The 25,454-nt window shown below is 48.6% G+C and overlaps 1 protein-coding gene across 9 annotated transcripts in view; it reads right to left on the bottom strand.

The window, feature by feature from the left end:
* psda (pleckstrin and Sec7 domain containing a) overlaps positions 1 to 25,454 on the bottom strand; it is a 45,742-nt gene that overhangs the window by 5,476 nt on the left and 14,812 nt on the right. For 2 of the 9 annotated variants that reach the window (XM_076891380.1, XM_076891381.1), the window contains 9 exons: positions 17,336 to 17,506; positions 11,176 to 11,373; positions 9,690 to 9,770; positions 9,154 to 9,266; positions 9,020 to 9,078; positions 7,873 to 7,962; positions 1,585 to 1,628; positions 658 to 848; positions 492 to 562 (listed from right to left, as the gene is read on the bottom strand). In XM_076891380.1, the coding sequence (XP_076747495.1) occupies positions 492 to 562; positions 658 to 848; positions 1,585 to 1,628; positions 7,873 to 7,962; positions 9,020 to 9,078; positions 9,154 to 9,266; positions 9,690 to 9,770; positions 11,176 to 11,373; positions 17,336 to 17,506 (1,018 nt within the window). Of the gene's footprint in view, positions 1 to 491; positions 563 to 657; positions 849 to 1,584; positions 1,629 to 7,872; positions 7,963 to 9,019; positions 9,079 to 9,153; positions 9,267 to 9,689; positions 9,771 to 11,175; positions 11,374 to 14,610; positions 14,884 to 17,335; positions 17,507 to 20,968; positions 21,357 to 21,424; positions 21,907 to 23,033; positions 23,534 to 25,454 lie in introns of those variants that run through there. The other 7 variants (XM_076891383.1, XM_076891384.1, XM_014413788.3 and 4 more) reach the window with 7 other exon arrangements.

Here is a 25,454-nt window from a genome sequence, read left to right as displayed (position 1 = left end):
ACATGAAAGACGCTTAAACGCGATGCTCACCACATTCCAGCTCGACTGTCTCGCTATAAACGCTCGCCGTTTCTGATTAAAGGAGTTAAAAAGAAATCTTTGAAACTGAAACGGTTCTTTCAAAGCTCTGACAAAGTTTCAGAGAAAAAGTTCTCATGGCACAAAAATCTGTGTTTTCATGTTAAAGTGGAGCTGCGAGGAGTCCATAAGTATGTGGACGGGTACTCACGCTTTATAGTTTAACCCGTCCACTTACTTTTGTGCGGCAGTGTGTAAAGCAGGCCTCACTAGTTCAGATATTTTAATCAAAGCTCTAAAGTTAAAGATGAACGCGGCGGTGGGCGGAGACGTTAAAAACTGCCGCTCTGGAATCCGTGCAGATAGAAAAACAGGCTGACGCCTAATCAGCTCGCTGCGTTTCCTGTCCTGCGCCTGACCCGGGGACACAAACAGAGAGAGGGGCTGCTGGGAAACGTAGTGCAGACGCTTACCTTCTGCAGGTAGAGGACCATGCCCTTCAGCATGGCGTAGAAGGACTTCCACCCCCTCTTCCCCCGCGGCGCTGCAACAGCACAAACACCAAACAAACAGGAAGTGAGAGATCAGCTGACAGGGGGCGTGGCAAAACTGAAAACTGAAGGAGGAGGAGCGGTGTACTTCTCTTCCCGTCGGGGTCGGCGTGGACTTTGCGGACCAGGAAGCCGCTCTTGTACAGCTCGCCATCGGCCTGATGGGCCACGCCCACCAGCGGGTTTCCGCTACTCCCGAGGCGTTTCATGGTGTGGGAGGCAGAGTCTGTTCGAATGTCCGCCAACTCCGACATGGACTTCCTCAACTCCTCTTCATCACTTCAAGAGAGGAAACAGTTTAAAAGAGCCTGCGTCAGCTCGTCCTCGTCGCCATCGCAGAGCGTGTTTACGTTTCATTGCTAACGACTCGCTCGGGTAACACCGTTCTCTTCCATCATCCCGTCGGGTTCATGTTTTCCGCTTACCGTCACCTCGCACTTCATTTTCTTTAATTCTCATAAATGAATAAATGACCTCATTTCCTGTGTCAGCCTGTCGATCAGTTTCATCCTCTCAGTGGATCCATTTCGCCAGGTTATCATTTTAACAGAAGTTTTCGAACCTGCTGAAAGTCGTCAGCTGTTTGATGGCAGAGATTTTTAGATGATTTCTCTTCATAACAGCATGAATGTTAAACGTGACCTGAATAAATACGTTATTTATCAGAAAGAAGCTGAATGTCACACAGGAAGGAAACAGTTTAGGAGAAAGAACAGGCTGAACACGAGGGCGGACAGATGCTGAACGGATACAGACACCCAGTAAATCTATGTATTTATGAGTGTGTGTGTGTGTGTGTCCACAGTCAGGCATGGGCGTTGGGATGCTGACCTGTAATTACAGTCAGGAATGAAGCAGGGAACGGTTACCACAGCAACAGAGGCTTAAATAAGGGAGTCAGGGCAGCAGGGACACACACACACACACACACACACACACACACACACACACACACACACACACACACACACAGTGGAGATGTTTGTACATGCTGTGTGTCGAAGCAGAAACTCACATGGTCCACTGCAGCCTCTCGTTCTTGATGGAGCTGTACAGCGTCTGCAGAAACACACACACACACACACACACACACACACACACACACACACACGACATGAAGAGCTCATATGGATTTCAGGATTCACAGTAATCTGATTACTTGATAGGACATTCAGTATTTAATCCACATTTTTCACGTGCTCAGACTAAAGATGGTCACATGGCCTAAAAGCCAGGTGCTGATTGGCTGTGTGGATTTAATGGCTCTGGTCATCATTTTTAACGGAGACGAGTTTCCTTGGGCGATCAAACCTGGTCCAGTGCTACCTGTTTAAAGGGCCGTCCACACAGGAAACCACGCCATCACCTGAGACCGCCGCTGACACTCAGCCTCATACGAGCACCTGCGAGCAAAATAATCGCTGGTGACAGGAAGTGGGATATTTTGATGTGCGCGACTGAAGCAGCTAGCAGTGAGAGCTGATTGACATATGAGCCGCTGGTACTTAAATTAGCTAGTTGCCCAGGCAACCAGAGGCTGGCGTGTGCAGTATGGACCAGCCGGCAGCAACTTAGGAAGGAGCGGGTCACTTCCTGTGTGGAGGCGCTTTCCCTCGAGCATCGATCTGTATCTGATCCCAGTCTCGGTTCACCCTGTGCCTGAAAACAGCTGGTATAGCCCCTCCCCCTTTAAGCCCCACTCCGTACCGACAACCCACTTTCTTCTGATTGGCCGGATTGTGGAAGCCTGCTGAGGGGCCTTTGTCCATTATTACAGAGACGTGAAGAAAATTTTAATGAACTAAACATAAATGTGTGTCTGACACGGACCGACAACAACGACAATAATAACAAAAACCAGCCAATGAAATATGAAGAAACAGCTGATGTCATCACAAAGGGATGAACACAGGTGTAATGTGAAGCGGTCGGCGCAGAGGATTGCTTTCATAGAGGTTTGTAAACGTGTGTCACGTCAGGAGAGCGTCTTCAGGACGAAAACAAACCTTCACAGGTTTTTAAACGGGGTAACTTAGGTACAGGTTCAGGTAAAGGTTCACAGGTGTGTCTCCGGCTCTACCTTCTTCTTGCGGCTCTGCGGGTGCTGCTGCCCATCCTGGGTTTTTCCCAGCAGGTCGGGGAAGGCCAGCGGTTTGAGGGAGCGGGAGCGGGGGGTCCTGGGATACCTGAACGGGTCGTTGTCCCTCGAGTCCCGCCCGCTCCGGACCGAGCACAGCGAGCGCGAGCGCATGCGGCCCGTGGAGTGGATGCTGTTGACGCCGATCATCTGGGCGGTTTGAGTCGGGATCCAACAGATAAAAAAAGTCCAAACTTTTTATGTTTCCTGTACAGAAGATCCTTGGGCCAGCATTCACCGCTTCCACGGAACGGCGCGGCGGATCTAACAAAGTCCAGCCCGTTGATGACCGCCGGTCTGCGTCGCTTCAGACTCGAACCCACGTCACGAGCTTCCAGACTGTAGATGAGTGCAGGAAGAAGCCAAGGAAGCGAGGAGGTGAGGGTGTGTAAAATAGAGACGGGCTAATGACGGCCACTGACGAGCGGCTGGATGGATGGTGCCTCTGCGAGCTCGGCCTGCTGCATTATGGATCCGGCTCTATTCATTATGCATAAAAACACAGCAGCTCTTCATCAGCCTCATGATCCTGCTGGCTGCCGGCCGGAGCCTCGCTCAGGTGTTCAGAGCCAAAAGCACGAAAGCAGGAGGACGCTGCCAAGAAACAAACCTGTGGACTCCTCTGTGCCTGGAACGCACTGGAATCTGCAGTTACGAGTCAAACGTACGATAGTTTAGTCCCAGGGCTGTGATTTCCAAACTGAGGGACGACTTTCTATCACTCAAAATGTTTCATTCTTGCTATTTTAAATCAAACAAGATGACATTAATGTTGGCTTTAAGGCTAAAATGAGCCTTTTTGTGCACGAACTCATATTTCTGTTTAGGAAAGCTAAAATCATTTTATTTTGAAAATAAATCACATTTATGCCGATGTCTGATAAACTATTTCATAAATAACTGTTTACAATTAGCTTTAATATGTTTGGACTGCAATTCATTTAAAGCAGAAAATTTTAGCTGCAGAAATGAGCGATTCAGACAATCAACATCAAACGTTTGACGTTTTCTACAAATTAATATTTTTTTAAAGGGTTTTACAGTTTTTATACATTTGATCAAATTCAAAATCAATTAAAACTGAAAATTTGAGACTTTAAAGTTGCTGTCAGCCGTCGACACATCTGCCTCCAAACACGCACACTCCAGACTGTCTGAGAGTGTGTGTGTGTGTGTGTGTGTGTGTGTGTGGTGTGTGTGTGTGTGTGGTGTGTGTGTGTCTAATCCATCAGCGATTCAGAGGCAGTGACATGAAAATCATCCGAACCACAGCTCTGAGCTCGTCCTGGATTTTGGGGGGTCTGTGCTGCTGTTGAGCCTCCTGATGCAGCGGCCGTGGAGGTGCTGTTAGCGGAGGAGAATCCCTGGACTGCAAATAAAGCTGCGTGACGGAGGAGAGGCATCAGCTCGCTCTCACATCCAAAAAAGAAAAGAGGAAAAGCAGGGAGGCTGGGCGAGCGAGCACACCCACACAGGCAGACAAGGAGAGAGAGAGAGCACCCCCAAAACTGACGTCAGCTTCCTCCAGCTCCCTGATGGAGGACGGACGGACGGACGGAGGGCGGAGGTGGAGGCACAGGAGAGGCTAATGAGGAGAAAAAAAGCAGAGAAAGGAGGTTCTCCTGTTGCACTCTGATGAAGAGAGAGAATCCCTCCTTCCTCCTCCTCACATCTCTCTTGATCTCTTCGTCCTCCAACTTCACTCCCACTCTTCTCCTCCTCCTCATTCACTTGATTTCCTCCTGCAGGAGAATCCCTCTGTCAGGTCAGGTGAGCTCACTCGTCCTCCTCTTCTTCGTCTTCTCTTCCTCCTCCCCACTGAGACACTGAACTGTTGAGGACTGTTTGCTCGCTCTCCCTCCTCCTCCTCCTCCTCTGTCTCCCTCTCTCTTTTTTCCCTCGCTCTCGCAATGCGCATTTTCCCTCAGCTGCAGCAGCCAATCGGAGGCCAGGGATGGGAGCTTCAGCCCGCCTTCTGTCCTCCTTGGAGCTGTCAGTCACGGTGGGTTCACAGAGCTGAATGTAAATGCAGCTGAGAGACGATCAGCAACAAAAACTCAAATTCAGCTGAACGTGAAAAATATGACAGCGAGCCGACGACGTGTGAGCGAAGACACCAATCACATTCACGCCCAATAAAATCAATAATCAATACAGAATCAGTTTTAGCTCAACTTCAGTAAAAGCACACTCAGGATCTGAATGTTGAACTGTGGAAACCGTTTTCACAGCGCCGTGATGAAGAGAGGCAGCTTCCTCCACCCGAGCCTAAAACGACCCTACTATGCTAACACTGATGCCCGTTAGCATCAGCGCTTCTCTGACCTTCGCTGTGCCGCCGAGACCAGGAGACCACAAAGAGACGCAGAACGACCACAACGAGACGCAGAACGACCAAAAAGAAACATAACGACCACAAAGAGACGCAGAACGACCACAAAGAGACGCAGAACGACCACAAAGAGACGCAGAACGACCACAAAGAGACGCAGAACGACCACAAAGAGACGCAGAACGACCACAAAGAGACGCAGAACGACCACAAAGAGACGCAGAACGACCACAAAGAGACGCAGAACGACCACAAAGAGACGCAGAACGACCAAAAAGAAACATAACGACCACAAAGAGACGCAGAACGACCAAAAAGAAACATAACGACCACAACGAGACGCAGAACGACCACAACGAGACGCAGAACGACCACAAAGAGACGCAGAACGACCACAACGAGACGCAGAACGACCACAAAGAGACGCAGAACGACCACAAAGAGACGCAGAACGACCACAAAGAGACGCAGAACGACCACAAAGAGACGCAGAACGACCACAAAGAGACGCAGAACGACCACAAACAGACGCAGAACGACCACAAAGAGACAGAACGACCACAAAGAGACGCAGAACGACCAAAAAGAAACATAACGACCACAACGAGACAAATAACGACCACAACGAGACGCTGAACGACCACAAACAGACGCAGAACGACCACAAAGAGACAGAACGACCAAAAAGAAACATAACGACCACAACGAGACACTGAACGACCACAAACAGACGCAGAACGACCACAACGAGACGCAGAACGACCACAACGAGACGCAGAACGACCACAACGAGACGCAGAACGACCACAACGAGACGCAGAACGACCACAACGAGACGCAGAACGACCACAACGAGACGCAGAACGACCACAACGAGACGCAGAACGACCAAAAAGAAACAGAACGACCACAACGAGACGCAGAACGACCAAAAAGAAATATAACGACCACAACGAGACGCAGAACGACCACAACGAGACGCAGAACGACCACAACGAGACGCAGAACGACCAAAAAGAAACATAACGACCACAACGAGACGCAGAACGACCACAAAGAGACGCAGAACGACCACAAAGAGACGCAGAACGACCAAAAAGAAACATAACGAGACGCAGAACGACCAAAAAGAAACATAACGACCACAACGAGACGCAGAACGACCAAAAAGAAACATAACGACCACAACGAGACAAATAACGACCACAACGAGACGCTGAACGACCAAAAAGAAACATAACGACCACAACGAGACAAATAACGACCACAACGAGACGCTGAACGACCACAAACAGACGCAGAACGACCACAAAGAGACGCAGAACGACCAAAAAGAAACATAACGACCACAACGAGACGCAGAACGACCACAACGAGACGCAGAACGACCACAACGAGACGCAGAACGACCACAACGAGACGCAGAACGACCAAAAAGAAACAGAACGACCACAACGAGACAAATAACGACCACAACGAGACACTGAACGACCACAACGAGACGCAGAACGACCAAAAAGAAACATAACGACCACAACGAGACAAATAACGACCACAACGAGACGCTGAACGACCACAAACAGACGCAGAACGACCACAAAGAGACGCAGAACGACCAAAAAGAGACGCAGAACGACCACAAAGAGACGCAGAACGACCACAAAGAGACGCAGAACGACCAAAAAGAGACGCAGAACGACCACAAAGAGACGCAGAACGACCACAAAGAGACGCAGAACGACCACAAAGAGACGCGGAACGACACTCTGAGTGAAAAATGACCACAAAACAATCCAGGACAACGTCTGTGGCTCTGTGAATATTTAAAGATGTTTCTGTGGTGTTTGTTCACCTGTTGGGACTATTACTGAAGTAAACTGTGTTACTGTCTGAGCTTGAGCTTTGAATCTGATCATCCGTTTCCTTTCTTACAAACTGTCCCAAATACAGAGCGCTTCTGCTGTGGACAGCGCGAGGACTTTCCTTCCTCTCTGACTGCAGATAATTCATGTTTTTGTCTCATAAATATTCGACATTCACTGTTTTCTGCTCTCAGCCAGTCAGTCGGTGCTGCTGCCCACACACTCAGCGCTTCATCAACAAGCAGCCATCCAACCAGTGCCAAGCTGAAGGCAAGAAAACACTCAGCACACACGTTAACACAGAGCAACGACGATGATGATGATGGTGGAGGTGAAGAGGTGACGCAGATTCACGTTGATCGCTCCGAGGCTGAGATGGAAAAACTGAGACGGAAACAAAAGAGTGGGAGACTGACACACACGTATCCACGAACGCGCGCACACGCACACTCGTTCTGCCTGGCGGCCATAAGAAGTAAAATTAATGCATCTCTCTCCTTTTTCTGCTCTGACGGCCACAAACCAAGAATCGCTGCGGGGACTTCACCTCCTCCTCAGGACACCAAGCCAGTCCTCACAGTGCCCATCATCCAATTTAACGCTGAAGACTAGTGTAAGGCTGGAAGAATGTAATGTCCTCACAGGGAATGGAAACAAGGATGTGTGCGCGCTCATGCTTTAGTGTCTCTGTGTAGTCCGATGTCACTTTGAACTCCTCACGCTGAGGACGCGTCCACATTACAGGGACAGGTCTGAAATCCGAGCACTCCACTGGGCTGGAGCGGCCCATTTAAGGGTTCACACTTGTGTAAGCATCGTTCTGGTCTGTGGGCTCGGTAGCTGCAAGCACCAACAGTGATGTCATCGCAGGCCGGTGGCCATCCATCCCGGCGCTCGAAGCGTGCTGGACTTGCTGCAGTCTTTTAATCAGTCATAGGCGTGTGTGTGTGTGTGTGTGTGTGTGTGTCGTACCTTGAGCAGATCTTTGGGAAAATCTTTTCCGTTGTTGAGTCCTTCCAGGTTGGAGATGAACTGGCTGCAGGACATCCTCTTGCCCACGTTCTGCACGCACACGCACACGCACACGCGCGCACACACACACACACGCACGCACACACACACACACACACACACACACACACACACACACACACACACACACACACACCTCAGATGTGATTGTGACAGACTGAACATGAACACACAGTCAGCTGATCTGTGACGTTAGCTCGGGATGTGAAATCATCGGCTGGTTAGCAGATCAGCTCGCTGAGCTTGGACGACTCGTCCCCGCTCAGCACACAGTAAGTCACCCGTGTTAGCAGCAAAGCTAGTCTTACCCCAAATTACCCAAAGTTAAAACAGCTGTGGGTCGGATCTGACCCCACAAACCAAAGGACGCCTCGCTGATGCTGACGGGAGCGCTGAGAACGCTCTGGAAACAGAAACGGTTCCACCTGATATAAAAGCCGCACAGGTGGAGTTAAACCCTTCTATTCGGTGCTAGAGTCGGGTTTAACGCGAGGGGGGCAGCGGAGACCGTCTTCCTGTCACTCCTGCTGTAACGGTCAGAGGAAACGTGCAGGCATGTTGCCGCAGTAAAAGTCAGCACTTCCTTAAAAAAGTTCATTAGCAGAAATGAAGAATGAGCCCGATGAGCCCGCGGCGCTCCTCAGTGATGACGAGTCAGTCAGTTATTTGTTAGTATTTTCATATATTTGTCACATTTTTAGATCAATATTTCAATAATAACACAAAGTGGATTTTCACATTAACGTCTCCGAATATTTCTTTACTCATTTTTATATTTATTCACATTTTTATAAAACTTTCCTTTTTTAACATTTTTCAAATGATATCATTATAATGAAATTCTGGAAACAAATATTTATCATTTTATTATTTTTTCCGTTTATTAATTTGTTATTGATGAAATTCACACTGAACTTTAATATTTCCTGTATGTCACACCAACAAGGAAGCAGCAGGTGACATGAAACAGGAGGAAACTCGCGGGAACGCTCGAGTGGCAGATGACGCCGACGTGCTTTCAATCGACCAGATTAGGAGTTCCTATTAAACGTAACGACCAATCAGCCGACGGCTCGGGTTCACTCACGTTTCCGTGCAGGTCCGTGTTCAGCAGCATGATGGCACAGGTCAGAGTGTGGACGCTGTCTGTGGGACAGAGCGACAGACAGAGGGGTCAGACGGGTAGGACAGGTGAAAGAGGACAGGTAGGACTGACGGTACCTTCGCTGGTCAGGCTCTCCGAGTTGCACTGTCTGTACCTCCTGGAGAAATGAGCGAGGACTCTCTCTCTCTCCTGAGTTTCCCCCATCAGAGCAAACTGCCTCAGAAACATCCTGAACGAAGAAACAGATGTTAAAGAAGCTCATTATGATGTCACCAGAACACCTGAACAGGTGAGATGAACACAGACACACCCACTGCACAGGTTTTTCACATTAAGCCCTGTGATAGTGCCAGTCCTGCTGTAAACTGACAGAATTTAGGATGAAGTCAGAAAAAGTTCCGCGTTTAAACTCTGAGCTTCTCCATCAGAAAGGTGACAGCAGAGCACGCAGGAAGTGACCGACTGCACGCCACGGCACACCGTGACTGGTTCATATGAACATCTGGACCTCCTGCAGATGTTCAGGAGGCCATCGCGCAGTTGCATAAACATTAAAGAACCGCAGAGCGACGGGAGGTGCTGCCAGTGAGCGAATGTAAGACAATCGCGTCTGCACGCTCTGAAATACACACGGACAGGAAGCGGGACTCACCTGAGCGCCTGGTCGATGGTCAGACCCATGAAGTCAAAGTTGGTGAGATATTCCTCGGCCACCATCTGACTGAACTCATTACTGCAGAGAGAAGCAGGCGTGTTGGTGTAACACGAGCACGTTTTACTAAGGATTATCACTGTATCACTACACCGGCTGCCTTATTTCTGTGACAGGATATTACAGAAAAGAACAGAGCATTAAACCTCCACCTGCAAACCAGAACTTTACCTGAAAGGTGAACAGGAAGTAAAAATCTGCATGTTTATATTAAACCTGGAACCAGGAAGTAACAGTAAAGCTCGACTAGCTCGTCCCGTGACGTGTCACTCAGACTCAAGGAAGTGAAATCAGGACATTAGCTCTGCTGAATCTCACCGCGCTAACTGCACGGTGACAACATCGGTTAGCTGGTTGAGTCGCTGCAGTGTGACCAGCAGGAGGCCGTGATATGTTCACTGCACGCTGGAAATTCCTGTTTTTGTTGGATGTGAAAAAATGTAATGTTGTGAACCAGCTCTGTGTGCAGGTGTACTGCTGTAAAGGCCACACACTAAAACTCCCTGAAAGCCTTCAGCTGATCCAAAATGCTGCAGCAAGAGTCCTGACAGGGACTAGAAAGAGAGAGCAGATTTCTCCTGTTTTGGCTTCCTGTTAAATCCAGAATTCAAAATCCTGCTCCTCACATACAAGGTCTTAAATAATCAGGCCCCATCTTGTCTTAATGACCTTGTAGTACCATATCACCCTATTAGAGCACTTCGCTCTCGCTCTGCAGGCCTACTTGTTGTTCCTAGAGTATTTAAAAGTAGAATGGGAGGCAGAGCCTTCAGTTTTCAGGCCCCTCTTCTGTGGAACCAGCTTCCAGTTTGGATTCAGGAGACAGACACTATCTCTACTTTCAAGATTAGGCTTCAAACTTTCCTTTTTGCTAAAGCATATAGTTAGGGCTGGACCAGGTGACCCTGAATCCTCCCTTAGTTATGCTGCAATAGACGTAGGCTGCCGGGGATTCCCATGATGCATTGAGTTTTTCCTTTCCAGTCACCTTTCTCACTCACTATGTATTAACAGACCTCTCTGCACTGAATCATATCTGTTATTAACCTCTGTCTCTCTTCCACAGCATGTCTTTATCCTGTCTTCCTTCTCTCACCCCAACCAATCACAGCAGATGGCCCCGCCCCTCCCTGAGCCTGGTTCTGTCGGAGGTTTCTTCCTGTTAAAAGGGAGTTTTTCCTTCCCACTGTCGCCAAAGTGCTGCTCATAGGGGGTCACATGATTGTTGGGTTTTTCTCTGTATGTGTTATTGTAGGGTCTGCCTTACAATATAAAGCACCTTGAGGCGACGGTTGTTGTGATTTGGCGCTGTGTAAATAAAATTTAATTCATCAACTGTTCTGCATGAAGTCCCCTGCTCTTCACGTTACTCTGCGAGCCCAAAGTTTTAACACACACACACACACACACACACACACACACTGACTTCTTGCTGAGCTGGCGAGCGACGTCAGACTTCCTGAAGCCCTCCAGGTTGTAGAGGCGTTTGGCGAGACGTTTAGCTGCCTCCAGGTCGGGCTTCATGCCGTTGGCCAGCGTGTCGTCACTGCCGCCGAGTGCCAGGCGCTCCGCCACATCGGCCTGCGGGTAGAGCAGCTCGGGCGGTCGATTCACTGGACGCTCCCTGACAACATAAACACAAAAGGAGATTCATGCTTCAGGACTTTCAGATCCTTTTTCACTGAAGGACAAAATGATTTCTGGTTCCTGTTCTCAGAGTTCCTCCTGTGACGCAAACACGCGACACAAAAACACTTGGAGTTTATCTTAAATGTGACAAACACGAGGAGGACTCTGGTTTAATGTGAGGAAATCTGTTGGATTTAAGGCTCAGCTGAGCAGGAGAGGAAAAGATCCCTTAAAAGTTTCAGCTTCAGGGTAAGGAGGAATAACACCCAACTGTGGACAGTTGGAGGGGGAAACTCAAACCCTTTGCCTGGAATCAGCCTGCTCCCCAACAGTCACTGAACTTAGACTCAGCTCAGTGACCAGACTACAAGCTTTTAAAGATTACTGCATTCCACATCTCTGTGACAGGCTTATACCCGAACGTACAGGTCGGAGGGATGTTAACGGAGACGCACATCAATATGGAGAAACTCCAAGTAAAAGACGCAGTTCAACTTCCAAAACTCAGAAACACTTTAGAGCAGGGGTGTCAAACCCCAGGCCTCGGGGAGTGAAAACGTATCCCTGCTGCAACACACCTGACTAAAATTAAAAGGTCATTAGCAAGACTCTAATGAACTAGACTGCATGGTGGCGACCCCTAACCCTACTGAAGTAAATTTAAATAAATATAAGTGTTTGGAAAAATGTACTTCTAAAAGTTCTTTTATTGCACCGTGTTCGTTCACTCATCAGCTTCTGTAACATGAATCAAAAGGCTGAACTGCCACCTCAGCATGCAGTCAAGTTAATTAGTCTAATGACCTTTTAATTTTAGTCAGGTGTGTTGCAACAGGGACACCTTTTCAAGAGTCTGACACCCGAGCTTTAGAGGGGGGTTGGTTGGGTGTACGGAAGGACAGACGGATGGTTGTTTGGATGTTTGGATGTTCGGTTGGCTGGACGGATAATTGGATGGACGTTCTGTTAGGTGGATGGATGGATGGATGGATGCTTGGTTGTTTGGATGTTCGGTTGGCTGGACAGATAGTTGGATGGATGCTCGGTTCGGTGGATGGATGGATGCTCGGTTGGATGTTTGGATGGATGGATGCTCAGTTGGATGTTTGGATGTTCGGTTGGCTGGACAGATAGTTGGATGGATGCTCGGTTCGGTGGATGGATGGATGGATGCTCGGTTGGATGTTTGGATGGATGGATGCTCGGTTGGTTGTTTGGATGGATGGATGCTCAGTTGGTTGTTTGGATGGATGGATGCTCGGTTGGATGGATGGATGCTCGGTTGGATGGATGGATGCTCGGTTGGATGTTTGGATGTTCGGTTGGCTGGACAGATAGTTGGATGGATGCTCGGTTCGGTGGATGGATGGATGCTCGGTTGTTTGGATGGATGCTTGGTTGGATGTTTGGATGTTTCACATCCCAGAGGAAGTTGTAGTTATTCAGAACTGGCAGCATCATGTTCAGTTAAAAACAAAACTTTATGAAAATCAAACTTATGGTGTCCTTCATATACAATAACAATAATAATAAGACAGTGTTAGATTATACAGCAAAATAAAAACATATAAACAAATAAAACTATAAAACTAAACAAGGTAACAATAGAGTAAGCCCAAGTAATAATGAAGGGCCTGCAGTTCTGAGACGTGATTTACAAATAGAGAGTTTATAGTCCGGAGACGGAGAGTTATCGTTGCAGTTTTAAGAGAGGGTGGAACAGAACAAGAGATGAGACAGGAGAGGACAGTATTAGTGATCATCGACCCAAGAGAGCGGACTGAAAGTTTAACAACATTAAGATTGGATCGAGTTACTAATAATAGAAGATTTTTGAATTATTATAGGAAGTTTAAAACTGGAATAAGAAGGCGACAGTAGGAATTACCATATCAGCAGAAGAAGGCAGCTGTTAATGAAGATTCACAGGTTTGGTCTAAGAAAGTCCATAAATGTGTGTGTGCAGCAGAGTGTGTGTGGTAACGGTATCTGAAGGCTTAACAATACTGTATGATGTCAGAGTACGAGTGTAGTGAGCAGATACAGCCTGAGAACGAGCTTCTTTCTAATGCTAGATATGTGAGATACACGTCCTTATGAAGTCCAGTTTGAAGAGACAGCTTTGAGTGCGAGCCCACCAGGCAAGGCTAGCTAGCCCACTCTGGTCAGCCTGGGTCAGCCTGGGTCTGCTGAGGCTGCGCTCGCAGCTGGCTCTGCTCGCCGTACCTCACCAACCAGCTCTCCACCTGCCGCAGGTTCTGTTAGAGCGAGGCTCCGCTCACGGAGGAGCTCCAGAACCGCTGGCTGCACCCAACGTGGAGGAGTCGAGTCGGGAGCAGCCGAGTCGGGAGCAGCCGAATGACATCAGGGACGCCACAACCCGGCACGAGGGAGCCGGGAGCAGCAGCTTGCCAGCGAGGAATCGATCACGGGTGACATCACGCTCTCAGAGGCACCAGAAAATAAAAATGAAGCAACAAACGATCAGCGGATGTTCCAGGACACGGATTTATAGATCGATCATGAAACCGTCAGCGCGGAGCGAAGACGATGACTCCGTGAACCTCAGTGTCTTTGTGACCTCACATCTCGCTCACGTGTCACATTTTGAGCATCAGCATGAATACAGCGATTGCTTTCTGTTGCCATGGTTACCCTGCAAACAGGAACTGTTAGCAGCTAATGCGGTGTGACATTTAGCAGGTCACAGAGTGGGAAAAGCTTCCTTTTACATACGTAGGCGGAGACACTGAAGAGGTTATTCCTGAAAAAAGTGATAAATTATGGAAACAGGTGGCGGCGGGCGGCGAGCAGCGGTTTCTGTTTTTATCAGCTTCTTTTTGGGTGTGGAGCGAAAACTCGAGCAGGTACTTGTCTGTTACTCTGGAGATAAAAATACAGAATTCATTCAAACTGAGGAGACGCTCTCCGTCCGCTTTGATAACACCTGATATCCTCCTTCAGTAACATCCAACACACAAACATCCAGTTCAACCAGTGCTCAGTGCAAATGCTCCCAGCCAGCGTCAGCATTTGAACGTGAGAGACGGGGCACATCTAACTGCAAACACGTTAATGCGCCGTGTGCGGCTGTGTTTCCTTCTCCAGCCTGCAGTCTATTTATAACCCGAGTGTTTGCTGCTGCATCGACCAGCCTCTCCTGAAGGATCGATACGGCCTCGTGTGCGCAAACGTCACCAAGCTGAGCAGGAATACTTTTAATTTAACGCACCTATCTGCCGCCGTCGTCGTGGGAATGTGTCCGTTGTCCATCGGCCGTTCTTCGCTCGCAGTTGCTCTTTACATAAACGCACTTTTTAAAACATAAAAAAAACCTCAGGCACGAAGAGGAAATGAAGTCAGAGTTTTGAATGAGAGTCTGAAAGTGGGAAGTGGTCAAACCACCGTGTGGACTACATCTACTTCCCTTAATGAGCTTCCCTTTACTGGACCGGGCGGTCAGCAGGCCTGCAGGCAACTAAAGGTTGTCTCATAACATAATAATTCATTCAGTTATCCCTGTAAGTATGATGGATCAGAAAGCAGCAAAGGCATGTTTGTCAGAGATTACAGAGAAACACAACGACGCCGAGAGCCTCTCCAGAAAGAAAACACACCAAATGCAGCCGAATACAAAGCTGGGACAAACCACAGGAAACACAACTACACAGCTACACGACCACAGAAATAAAACAGAAAAACACTTGAAGTGCAATCGAATCTCCTGGAGCACGACACATTACAGGAAGAGCTTCTAATATTAAAAACAGAAAAACATACTGAACGTCCAAATAAACACGACAGTAAAACACGTCTCATACAATAAAGACAAAAGGTCAGAATAAGAAAACGTGACCACACAACACCGCCGGGTACAGAAAGCACCGCCTGATCCCTGCAACACGATAACCAGAAGCACACGAGTCAGAACCAAAACCAGACGCGGGCCAGAAAACAGAAAATACAATAAAACAACCGACACGACGAGGAGAGCGCAGGGCTGCGCCGCGGCAGCTCGCTGCGCCGGATCACTGCAACATGTTTTATTTTTCCTACAGCTTCAGTTTGTTTTGTTTGACATTTACTCTGATTACTCAAACATCATGTAGGAGTACATGATTACAGGGCGCTGCTGTTACAGCCAATGGCAGGACTGCGAGCGCCTCAGACTCAGAGCTGCATCAGTAGTATTTCCTGGTGAACGGAGGGAATGTGAGTCCGGATGTTTCTGTCGGCGAGTCCCTCCCACACTCGCCGATGCAGCCCACTCATCCCGGACAGAAATAACCAGCGGCCGGGGAACCTCGCTCAACAGGACGCCAGGAAATTCTTTCAGTGCATCTCTGAGTGCTCCGCCCACTTCCACCGACCGAGTTCAAGGTCAACGGCAGGCAGACGACGGCCTGCTCTGCCGCCGCCAACACGCTTCACAGAAAGCGCAGCTGCTTTTACAAAAGCCGAGTCTCGAGTCAGCAGGAAGAACACGCTCGGGTTTGTCGTCACGTCTGCTGTGAAGTAACAAACGTCCTCGTTCAGCTACGGCGGCTCATCGTTACTGACGCACATCAGCCTGCATCCAGCAGCCTCAACTCGTCGATGACCGCAATGTGTCATCAGCTCACGTTCATTTTGAGAGAAAAGCATTTGAACGCCTGCGTTTCATTAAAAATGGCCGAAGGTTTGATTACACTGATGAGTAGGGATGAGTACTGATAAGATTTTCACGATTCCATTTTCGATTCTTTATCGATTCTTTTTAAAAAAGGAGAACACTAAGGTCGATTAGCTTAGAACTTTGTTTTATATCCTCTCTTGTCCCTGCCTACAATTAAACACATTCACTTACTGAAAATCATCTGCTGTGGCAAACGGGTGCAAGCCTTTGACCACAAACTGAGTCACTGCTCGGTGACATTCGTCTATCCTGGCCTGAAAGGAGACGCTACCGGTAGAGTGCAGCGAGAACTGCCAGCATCTGAGCCAGACTCTGTCTCTCTCATCATGGTCACTAAATGCACAGTGATGGCAGGTTTGTAATAAGGCAGATCGCGCTAACATAATATGTTAGTTGATTATTTACCTGCCGCATTAACGGGAGAGGACGTGCAAACGTTACCGCTGCTGCTGGGTTGAGATTCACGAGTCTGGAATTAAAAACACGACATTCATTTAAGGTCATCGTTTTGTGAGCAAATGCTTTTGCATATTCGTAGTGTTTCCTCCCTTAAATGAAATATCTACTTTGCAAGTATTGCAAGTTGCCCTGTTGTCATCCGTTCTCGTAAAGTATAACCAAACTTTTGAGCGTTTGAGCCGCCGTGTTTCCTGCCAGGTAAATGACGCTCCGCAACGTGGTGACGTCATTCGGGGCGACTGGAATCGATAAGGGAATCGTTTGCAAAAATGGCAAACAACTCCAAGGAACTGAAACAGTGGGAACCGGTTCTCAACAAGAACCGGGTTTCGATTCCCATCCCTACTGATGATGTCAGAGTTGATGTTATTTTATTGCTGATGCTTCTTAAACTCAGTGTGACTGATCCATCCTGTGACTGTCACAGCAGTATTACAGGATTATCATGATACTGTAATAGTTATGGATTCAAAATGTACTCTCCTTTATTTTTATTAACACATCATTAAAGCTTTAGCTTTAATAACTAGAGCATCAGGTGCACAGCACTCGGTGTTTCTGTTAAACATGTTTCACAAATGACAGACTGGACCTGTAAATCAGAACCGTGAGTCCTCTCTAATGGAAAAGCAGCAGCTCTGATAATAATTGTTATTAATTTGTGATGCTGTAAAGCTTTCACTTAAAGCACAGAGCAGCGGTCTGTTTCTCTGTGTTGTCCTGTTCTCTAATAAATGATGAATTTACTGAACTAAACATCAGAGAGAAGAACTACAGCAGGAAGGGGGATATTGAAAACTTTGAGAACTTAAATGTAAATGACCTCCTGTGACGTGCAGATTCTCTGTTTCCATACCAGGTGGAGATGGATGACAGCATTAGGATGCACGCCCAGATCCTTGTTGTTGAAAACGTCCATTTCCATTTTTCATCAGGCCCAATCTGGACACCTGGCGCTCCCCCCATCTGAGCTGAGACTGGTTTGATCCACCAGCTGAGACAGAGAGGCTTAGAACAATGAGTCACCGAGCAGCAGAGCGAAAAAACAAGACAGAAAGCTCGAAAACGAAAGGCCGGACGGGAGGAAAGCAGGAATGCAGAGAAAGGCAGAAACGCTGTTATTTTCCAGGGCGTGTCAGTCAGACTCACACCACAACAACCAAACCACAAACAGGCGCTGAGTGACAGCCAGCCGACACGAACATGAGGCTCTCGGAGCCCAGGTTTAAAGAGTTAGCCTGCTGTTAATCAGTGTTTGTGTTCATGTCAACAAAGCCCACATGCAGACCCCAAAGCAGCGCCGATGGAAAGCGTCTACAAACAGCTCACAGACCGACTGGTTCACAGTTCAGAATGACGCACGTTTACGGTCCTCAAAATGTTTCTGAGCGCATTATATGATTACTCGTTAAAAAGGAGACTGCAGTCCCTCTGGTGTCCAGCAGAGGCAGCAGTGAGTCAGTCCCCACAGACAAACACGTTTACAGGCTGATACACAAACTGCTCGTCTCTGTAGTAACAACGGCCCAGCGAGTTTGCACCATCAGGGGCGTGGCCTCTTTGACTGACAGGCAGCTGTAGCTGCTAGCTGTGTGCTAGCTTCACCTGAACTGGACCTCTGCATTGTGTTTATACTGTTGGAGCTTTTTTAATGACATCACGTGACCAATAATATGGCTGCTGTGAGGCTACTGTACAGACTGTGTGAGGAGGCGGAGCTTCAGTTGGGCTGCACAGTGAAATTTGATTTGGATGTTACTGATTAGCAGATATCTGTGTCTGAGCAATGCTAACATGCAGCCAATAGCTTAGCCTCGCGTCCAGACGTGGTCATCAAACCCGTCCAGATTTAGTGATCCGGTTTGGAAACACTGCCATGGCAACATGTGCCAGACTTTATCCTCAATCAGTCTGAAACAAACCCAAACGTCGTCCTGTAACCCGAGGACGATGAGACACCTCAGTGAAAGCGTGAGGCTTTCCTCAGATGGAGGTAAAAACAGCTCAGCCGTCACATGTCCCGCTCAGGCCTCACCACGAATCCAGCGCTTGATCTATAATGGATGCTCAGCTGGAAAGTTAAAACAGCAAACTTCCTGCAAACTCCAGAGGAGATCCTCTGCCTGCAGGGACTTTTATTCAGCAGGAACGTCTGGACCCAGTAAAAATCGCAGAAAGGTTCATTATGGAGTCTGTTTGAAGCGATGCGAAGCGAAGCCTCAGAGCAGAGCCGAGTTCCTGCTGAGTCAGATCACACAGTTTAACAGGAAAACCGAAGCAAGCCCAGAAACATGCGACGAACTCCTCCATCAGCACCCTGAGAGATAAACCTGAGGCTCACGTCAGGCTGTTAAAGGAGTGAAGGTCACGCCCTCACGAATTCAAACCCAGGCTGTGAAGACTGGACCAAAGGCACTCACAGCATCGGGAAGGGACTCCTAAAAAGATGTGTTGCAGGAAAAGCCTCAGTGTCCTACATAGTTCACACAAAACACTGAGAGGCTGCACGAGCTGCAAGTTAGCTTTTGTGACTGAAACCAACATCTGAGGAATGAGAGCTTTACTAGAATAAACCTTTGAGCGCTCCGAGTGACTTTTAATGTGAACATTTAGGTTTCTTTGATTGAAGGAAAACTTTGTAAAGTCCAAGGACGGTCTGCCTTTAACCTGCACACACAAACGGCAGAGTGGGCCGCAGTTTGCAAAGCTTTCATATATCAGACTGGCTGATGGTCAGTGCGTGCAGCACATCACACAAGCACCGGTTTGTTTTGGTTCCATAATGTGAAGTTTCTAAAACCACACTGTGTCAAATCCACAGTTTTAGTGTTTTTAGGGTTTTAACATCCAGGTTAAAATAGATGTGAAAACACATTTTAGTGAAACACGAATAAAAACTGAACGTACGGTGAACGAGAGCCTGAGTCCGTGTTAGAAATGTCCTGAAGTCCTTAAAGCGACTCAGCTGACTGGTTTTAAACCATCACGATGATGCGTCACATATCAAACACACCCCTTTGCTTCTCAGCCGTGTGTCCCCGTCGCAAACAGCTCACTCGCTCTTTAGTTCAGTTCAGAAACTTCAGTTCAGCAACAAGGACCGAGGTGCCACAGCCCGGACGTGCCCCAAAACCCCGCCCACCACAGCGTCCGACCATCAGGACATCCACGGCGCCATCTTTGGTGGTGACCGCTGCTCACGAGGTTAAAGTAAACTGTCGGTTCAGCTCTAGCCGGGACGGCACACAGAAAGTTTCAGTCAATAAAATAAATGTGGGAATGAAAGGATTCTTCTCCTGCTGGGCCAAAATCAATCCGTCCACAGGTGACTCGAGCTCAGATCAAAGCTTCATCTGTCACGTCAGCTGAACCAAACTGACGGACAACAGCGCGCCATGAAGCAAATCCCAACGCAACACTGTAGCTAAACAGTCGTTTTACTTGTAACTGAATGTAAAGCTCCAGCCTGACCTGCAGTTACCGGGCAGGTTTCCTAAGAGCGCCTCCTGCTGGGCTGGCTGGTACCAGCAGCTGTACTGTAAACTCGGTACGTGACGCCCGAGTCCTGCACCGCCTCTTTTTTATTTATATGTGAAATCTCCTGTGAATCAAACAAACAGCCCACATTATGAAAGAACTGAATCAGAACGAGTGAAAATACAGAGGAAGGCGTGCTGCACGGTAACGGCTGAGCAGAGGTTAAAACTGGCGGGCGGACGGCACGCGTCTCCTCCCAGCCTCCTTCCTCTCCTCGTGTACCCTGACACACAGCAACGACTGACAAACACTGCTGCGGAGAGCGCGCGGCGACGGCGTGGGGACGTTTCACAGAGTTGCATCAGTGGAACAAAAAAAACGAACAGGCTGAAGTCCTGGGAGACGGCGACAGGACTGAGGGGCGTCTAACAGCAGGCCAGCCCAGATCCCTCTCTGCACAACCGCACAAGTTCAGAAAGTCATCGACAGACTGAGCTTACCCTCAGTGAACATTTTTAACAGGCCGCTGTTGGTTTTACAGATAAACTGCAGCTCACGACGTCTTTGAAACAACTTCCACTCATGAAAACAGTTAACCAATCACAACAAGACCCAAGACTCAGCTGATTCTCGTTCACTTTTTTTCTGTAGCTCAAATCACAACAGCAGTCACCTCAAGGTGCTTTATACAGTGAGGTAAAGACCTGCAATAACAGACTATCAGCACACATTTGGTGACAGCAGGAAGGAAAAACTGACAGGAAGAAGCAGGCTCAGGGAGGGCGTAACTCTACAGTGGTATCCATTTCTGCAGCGCTGCCGGTGTTTTCGTTTGCGACGCTAGAATAAATCTGTGTTTATGTGAAAGACGGGCGATATGAAGCTTCTGGTAGACGGACGCTAGCAGCCACAGACTGTATGGGAGCTTCGCTCAGACACGGACGTCTGCGAATTAGCAACATCCAAATCAAATCCTCACATCTCACTGTGCACTCCGCAAACACCTCCAGCTCAGGTGAAGCTAGCAGACACCTAGCAGCTCAAAGAGGCCACGCCCCTAATAATGCGAGCCATTGTTATCTACAGAGCCAATAACAGTTCGTGTACCAGTTTTAACATGGGAGTCCGTGGGGACTGACTCGCTGCTGCCCCTGCTGGACGGTAGAGGAACTGCAGGGTTTGGCATCTGCATGCACTGGTTTTAAACCTCAGCATCACTCAAAAACAGCCGGAGACCAATCACACACCAGAACAGATCATCTCTTTGACCTTATGCTGTGGTGTTGTTTCCTGCTGACAACATTTAACTTTGTCATTTTTGTCAATAACAAATTAATAAATAATAAATTTAAAAGGATAAATTCCCTGCTGACATGTTTACAGATCAATGACATCACTGATCTCATGTTTCAGACACAGGAAGCTTTAACCTCACCTGTACACAGCCGGGTAGGGCGAGGCATACATGTACCTGTCCTCCAGAGCCCCGCCCCCCCAGCACAGGATGTATCTCGCCATTACGACACGGCCCCGCCCACTCTCACACAGAGCCTGTGAGAGAGCAGCCGTCGATCAAACAACATCCACATCGACGCCTCCGAACCACGCCGAGCTGTTGTCGAGGGAAACGAAGCGACGTCACCCACACGTTAATCTGATGACATCATTAAGCTATGACATCATCTGCTCCCAGTTCTCCCCTTCATTCGGCGCCTCGGTAAGGAAATCCTCCAGCAGCAGCGCCTCCTCTCTGATCCGTCTGCTTCCAGTCCTCCTCTTCTTTCTTCCACACTTTTGAAACCTCGGCGCGGCTCCTCTTCACAACTTTCCCTCTTTCTCCTCTCCGCTGGCCCGTCTCCTCGTGCTGCCTCTCTCGTCCATCAGCTGGCTTATTTTCCAGCACTGAGGGGAAGGAGGTATGCGCTTCCTCCCCCGTTTGACCCAGGACGCCCCTCCTCCTCCTCGGCTCCTCGCCCTCCCCCCTCTGTCCTCTCCTTCCCCTCTTCCTCTCTTTGTCTCGTCTCACCATCCTGGAAGTTTTCAGCGGCTCGATAAACTTCAGCCTCATCGAGGCGCCGCATGAACGTGACTGAAAGCTTAAGGAGAAACTTGGAACATGAGGATTTCAGCTGAGCGCGAGCAGCAACTTGTCTTTAATGTTCACACGAATAAGATAAATTCAGAATTTACTCATTAAACTGAACTCAGTACAGCATTTATATACACACACATACAGGGGTACAGTGTGTGTGTCACTCATGCAGAGCTCGGCGGGGCGGGACCAGAAGCTACACCTCGTCCAAACGCTGCTCACACATCTTCAATATGAGCCACGACCCTGTAACCATCACTCGTCTGCACCACGTCAGCCTCGCTTCAACTAAAGTGCGTTTTATTCACAACGTCGCAGAAACACGACTACACTGCACACAAACCGAAACAGCGACGGCTCTGATTGGTGGAAGTGTTTAAACAGCAGGTCACACTGTGAGGCTACATCTGTGCACAGCCTGCTGCTGCGCTCGACCCACATCACATCTTTAAACCTTCCAGCTGAAAGTTGATCGTAGAGTCGTTGAAAAGAGCGTGCAGCCGCCGCTCTGCACCACGGTTATCAGAATCCATCTGAAGACACACAACTCAGAGTATTTACAGCCGCACACGAATGTGTTTCAGCTCACAGTAACAGCAAGGGACGTAGCTCCACGGCAGAAGCATCACCACGAACCGAGGGGAAGCAGGTCAGAGGTCAAAGGTCTGAACACACAAACAACAGATGGAAAACATCCACATGAATGACATCGAGGAGGAGGAGGAGGAGGAGGCTTTACTGAAAACATTTCAGACTGTTTCTAGTTTTCAGACAGGAGTGGGAGGTCTTTACTTCCACCCTTCCTGAACCCATCTGGAATTTCCATCTATAGGCTGATGTGTGTGTGTGTGTGTGTGTGTGTGTGTGTGTGTGTGTGTGTGTGTGTGTGTGTGTGTGTGTGTGTGTGTGTGTGTGTGTGTGTGTTTTTACACCTATCCCTGTGAGGACAGACCTCCCACATGAGGCTGTTTGAAGCTGCAGATTAGGATTAGATTTATGGCGGGGGGCAGGGGGGCGGGGGCTGTAGTGCTGGAATGCATCATGTCCTCTTAGGATACGACGCACAGAGGTCCTTCGCGCATGTGAGCGTGAAGGCGCCTGGACTCGATGAGCGGGGACAAGGATACGAAGCTTCGGCCGTGATCCTGTTTTCATGTCCAAGTCTGAATTCCTCGCTCGCTGCAGCGCGATGTGAGTTTCTGCTGAGAACAATAAAGTTTTTGACTGCGTCTGAATTCGTCCACACCCAGCAGAAGCCGTGGCGCGAGGCCAAGAAGGAAAACGGCGAGCTCCTCCAGCTCGTGCTGGGAAAGCTCCCAGCAGCAGGCCGGCTGTTTCCATTTTACTCCTCAGATGTTTGAACGTGTTCGTGAGCAGAGCGACGTTTCAACAACACGAAAGCAAGAAAACGTACGAATTCTTCCGCTGAAGCCAACAACGGGCGGGAGCGAGCTACCCGATTTTATCCCGCCCCAGAATTTAAATCCATATTCTGCTCATTTCCACCTGAATGCTGGTATCCTGCACTCCGCTGGAGCCCGAGCAGGAATACAAACGCTCCAGGTCGTAATCCTTCAGGAGCCGAGCTGCACGTGGGCAGATTAGCTCAACTAATCTGGAGAAAAATAGAACTAACGGTTCAATTTAACAGCCGTGCTGCAGCCAACACAAACAGCAACTGCAAATGACGCTTAGTCAAAATAAACTGAGCAGGAAATGAAATGTTTTATCATTTGTTAAAAAGTAAAATGAGTGGTTCAAGCAGCCCAAAGCAGGTGAACGTGTGAAACTGTGAAGATCTGCAGGAAATCTGCAAAATTAGAGTGAGCTGCAACGATGCGGGTACGGACACGGCAACAGTCAGATGTTGTATTTTGGTAAGTTGTAATTAAAGCAAACGTGACGGTAACATGTGATGTTTAAGGTCAGGAGGAAGCAGATGATTGGCTGCAGAGAGAGGAAGTACGTGAGGGTGGTGCAGGACACGAGAACCGAGGTGTGGAGCAGGAGTGACAGGTGGGGGTGGGATTACATCAGGGATCTGCTCTGAGCTCCTTCCTGTCTGCAGCGCTGACGAACAGACTGACAGGTGACGTCAGGCAGGAGTCTGCAGACAACACTGCGATCTGCAGCGAGAGCGGGCGGAGGAGAGCCTGGAGAGGTGGAGGCGTGCTCTGGAGAGAAGATGAAGGAAAGTCGGTGGAAGCGAGACAAAGAGAGAACGAGAAGGTTTAAAGATGAAGGTGTTCAGATGTTCAGACCGCTCAGAGCCACAGAGGCTGAGACTGTCTGAGCATGTGCAGAGGAGGGAGGAGAAGAGGGAGCAGTGAAGGAGGACACGCAGAGAGGCGGTGTAACAGAGAAGCATGCTGGGACAGGAGGTGGTGGAGGCAGGTGATGCTGGTCTAATCAAATCTGTTTGTTTTTGCCTTATTAATCATCCTGATAAACAAATGAAACATCAGCTGTCAGGATGAGTTTAATGCATCAAGTGCTGAACTGGTTTAGAGGGATGCACTGCTGCAACACAATGGATGCAGCGGGACACGCTTCAGCTGACCACACTCCATCAGCTGATGGGACCCGCGTCATGTGACCGCCGTGGTTTGGTTTAAAGGAAAGTAACCGTATAAAGCTGGAAGTGGAGCACGAGAGGATGTGCAACCAAAACCGCTCGGCGAGCATCAAATACGCCATCTTTGTTCTCCACGCAGAGCACGGAGCAAAGGAGAGCGCCGTGGAAACGTGTCGCTCATCGTCCTGTGGGAGCAGCCTGCAGTCAGCCTGCGACTCAGTCGGGTCGAGCTGTGCGTGTTGCATGCTGCATGGACAGAAGTTCAACCATCACCCCTGCAGGCAGCAGCAACCAGAGGAAAAGCAGCTTCAGCGCTGAGTCGAGCCGCTGCTGTCAGGTGACCTGAGCAATCACGCCACACGTTATCCTTTAATAATATCACAAAATAGCCACTGACTTCCTGTTTCTTTGTTGCTATCGAGCTGTGAGCTCGCTCTGCAGCGAGCTTTATCGAGAGGATGATTTTTCAGCTGATTTAGCATGATCTCAGGGCGGTGGTGCATGAGACGTTTGGGGATTTTGTTTATTTAATGAAACATTTGATGTCCCTTTAGTTCAGCTCACCTCGTGCCTCATTAAGTGAAGTGCGTGAGGTAAACGAGGCTGAAAGCTGCTGCTGGTTTTTTAGGCTTTTAATCTGAGGATTAACTGGAGGAAAATAAAACGAGGTTAAAAACAGCTGCAGAGCCAGAGGGTTAAAAAAAGAAACGGAAAAATGTCCCGACTCAGCAAAGCGCCAAACAGAGCCGAGCAAATGTCTGCACTCTCCATCTGTATGACACACACACACACACACAC

Source organism: Maylandia zebra, linkage group LG13 (assembly GCF_041146795.1).
Source record: "Maylandia zebra isolate NMK-2024a linkage group LG13, Mzebra_GT3a, whole genome shotgun sequence".
In the NCBI taxonomy this organism is placed as follows: Eukaryota; Metazoa; Chordata; class Actinopteri; order Cichliformes; family Cichlidae; genus Maylandia; species Maylandia zebra.
This window is presented reverse-complemented; position numbering and strand designations above follow the sequence as displayed.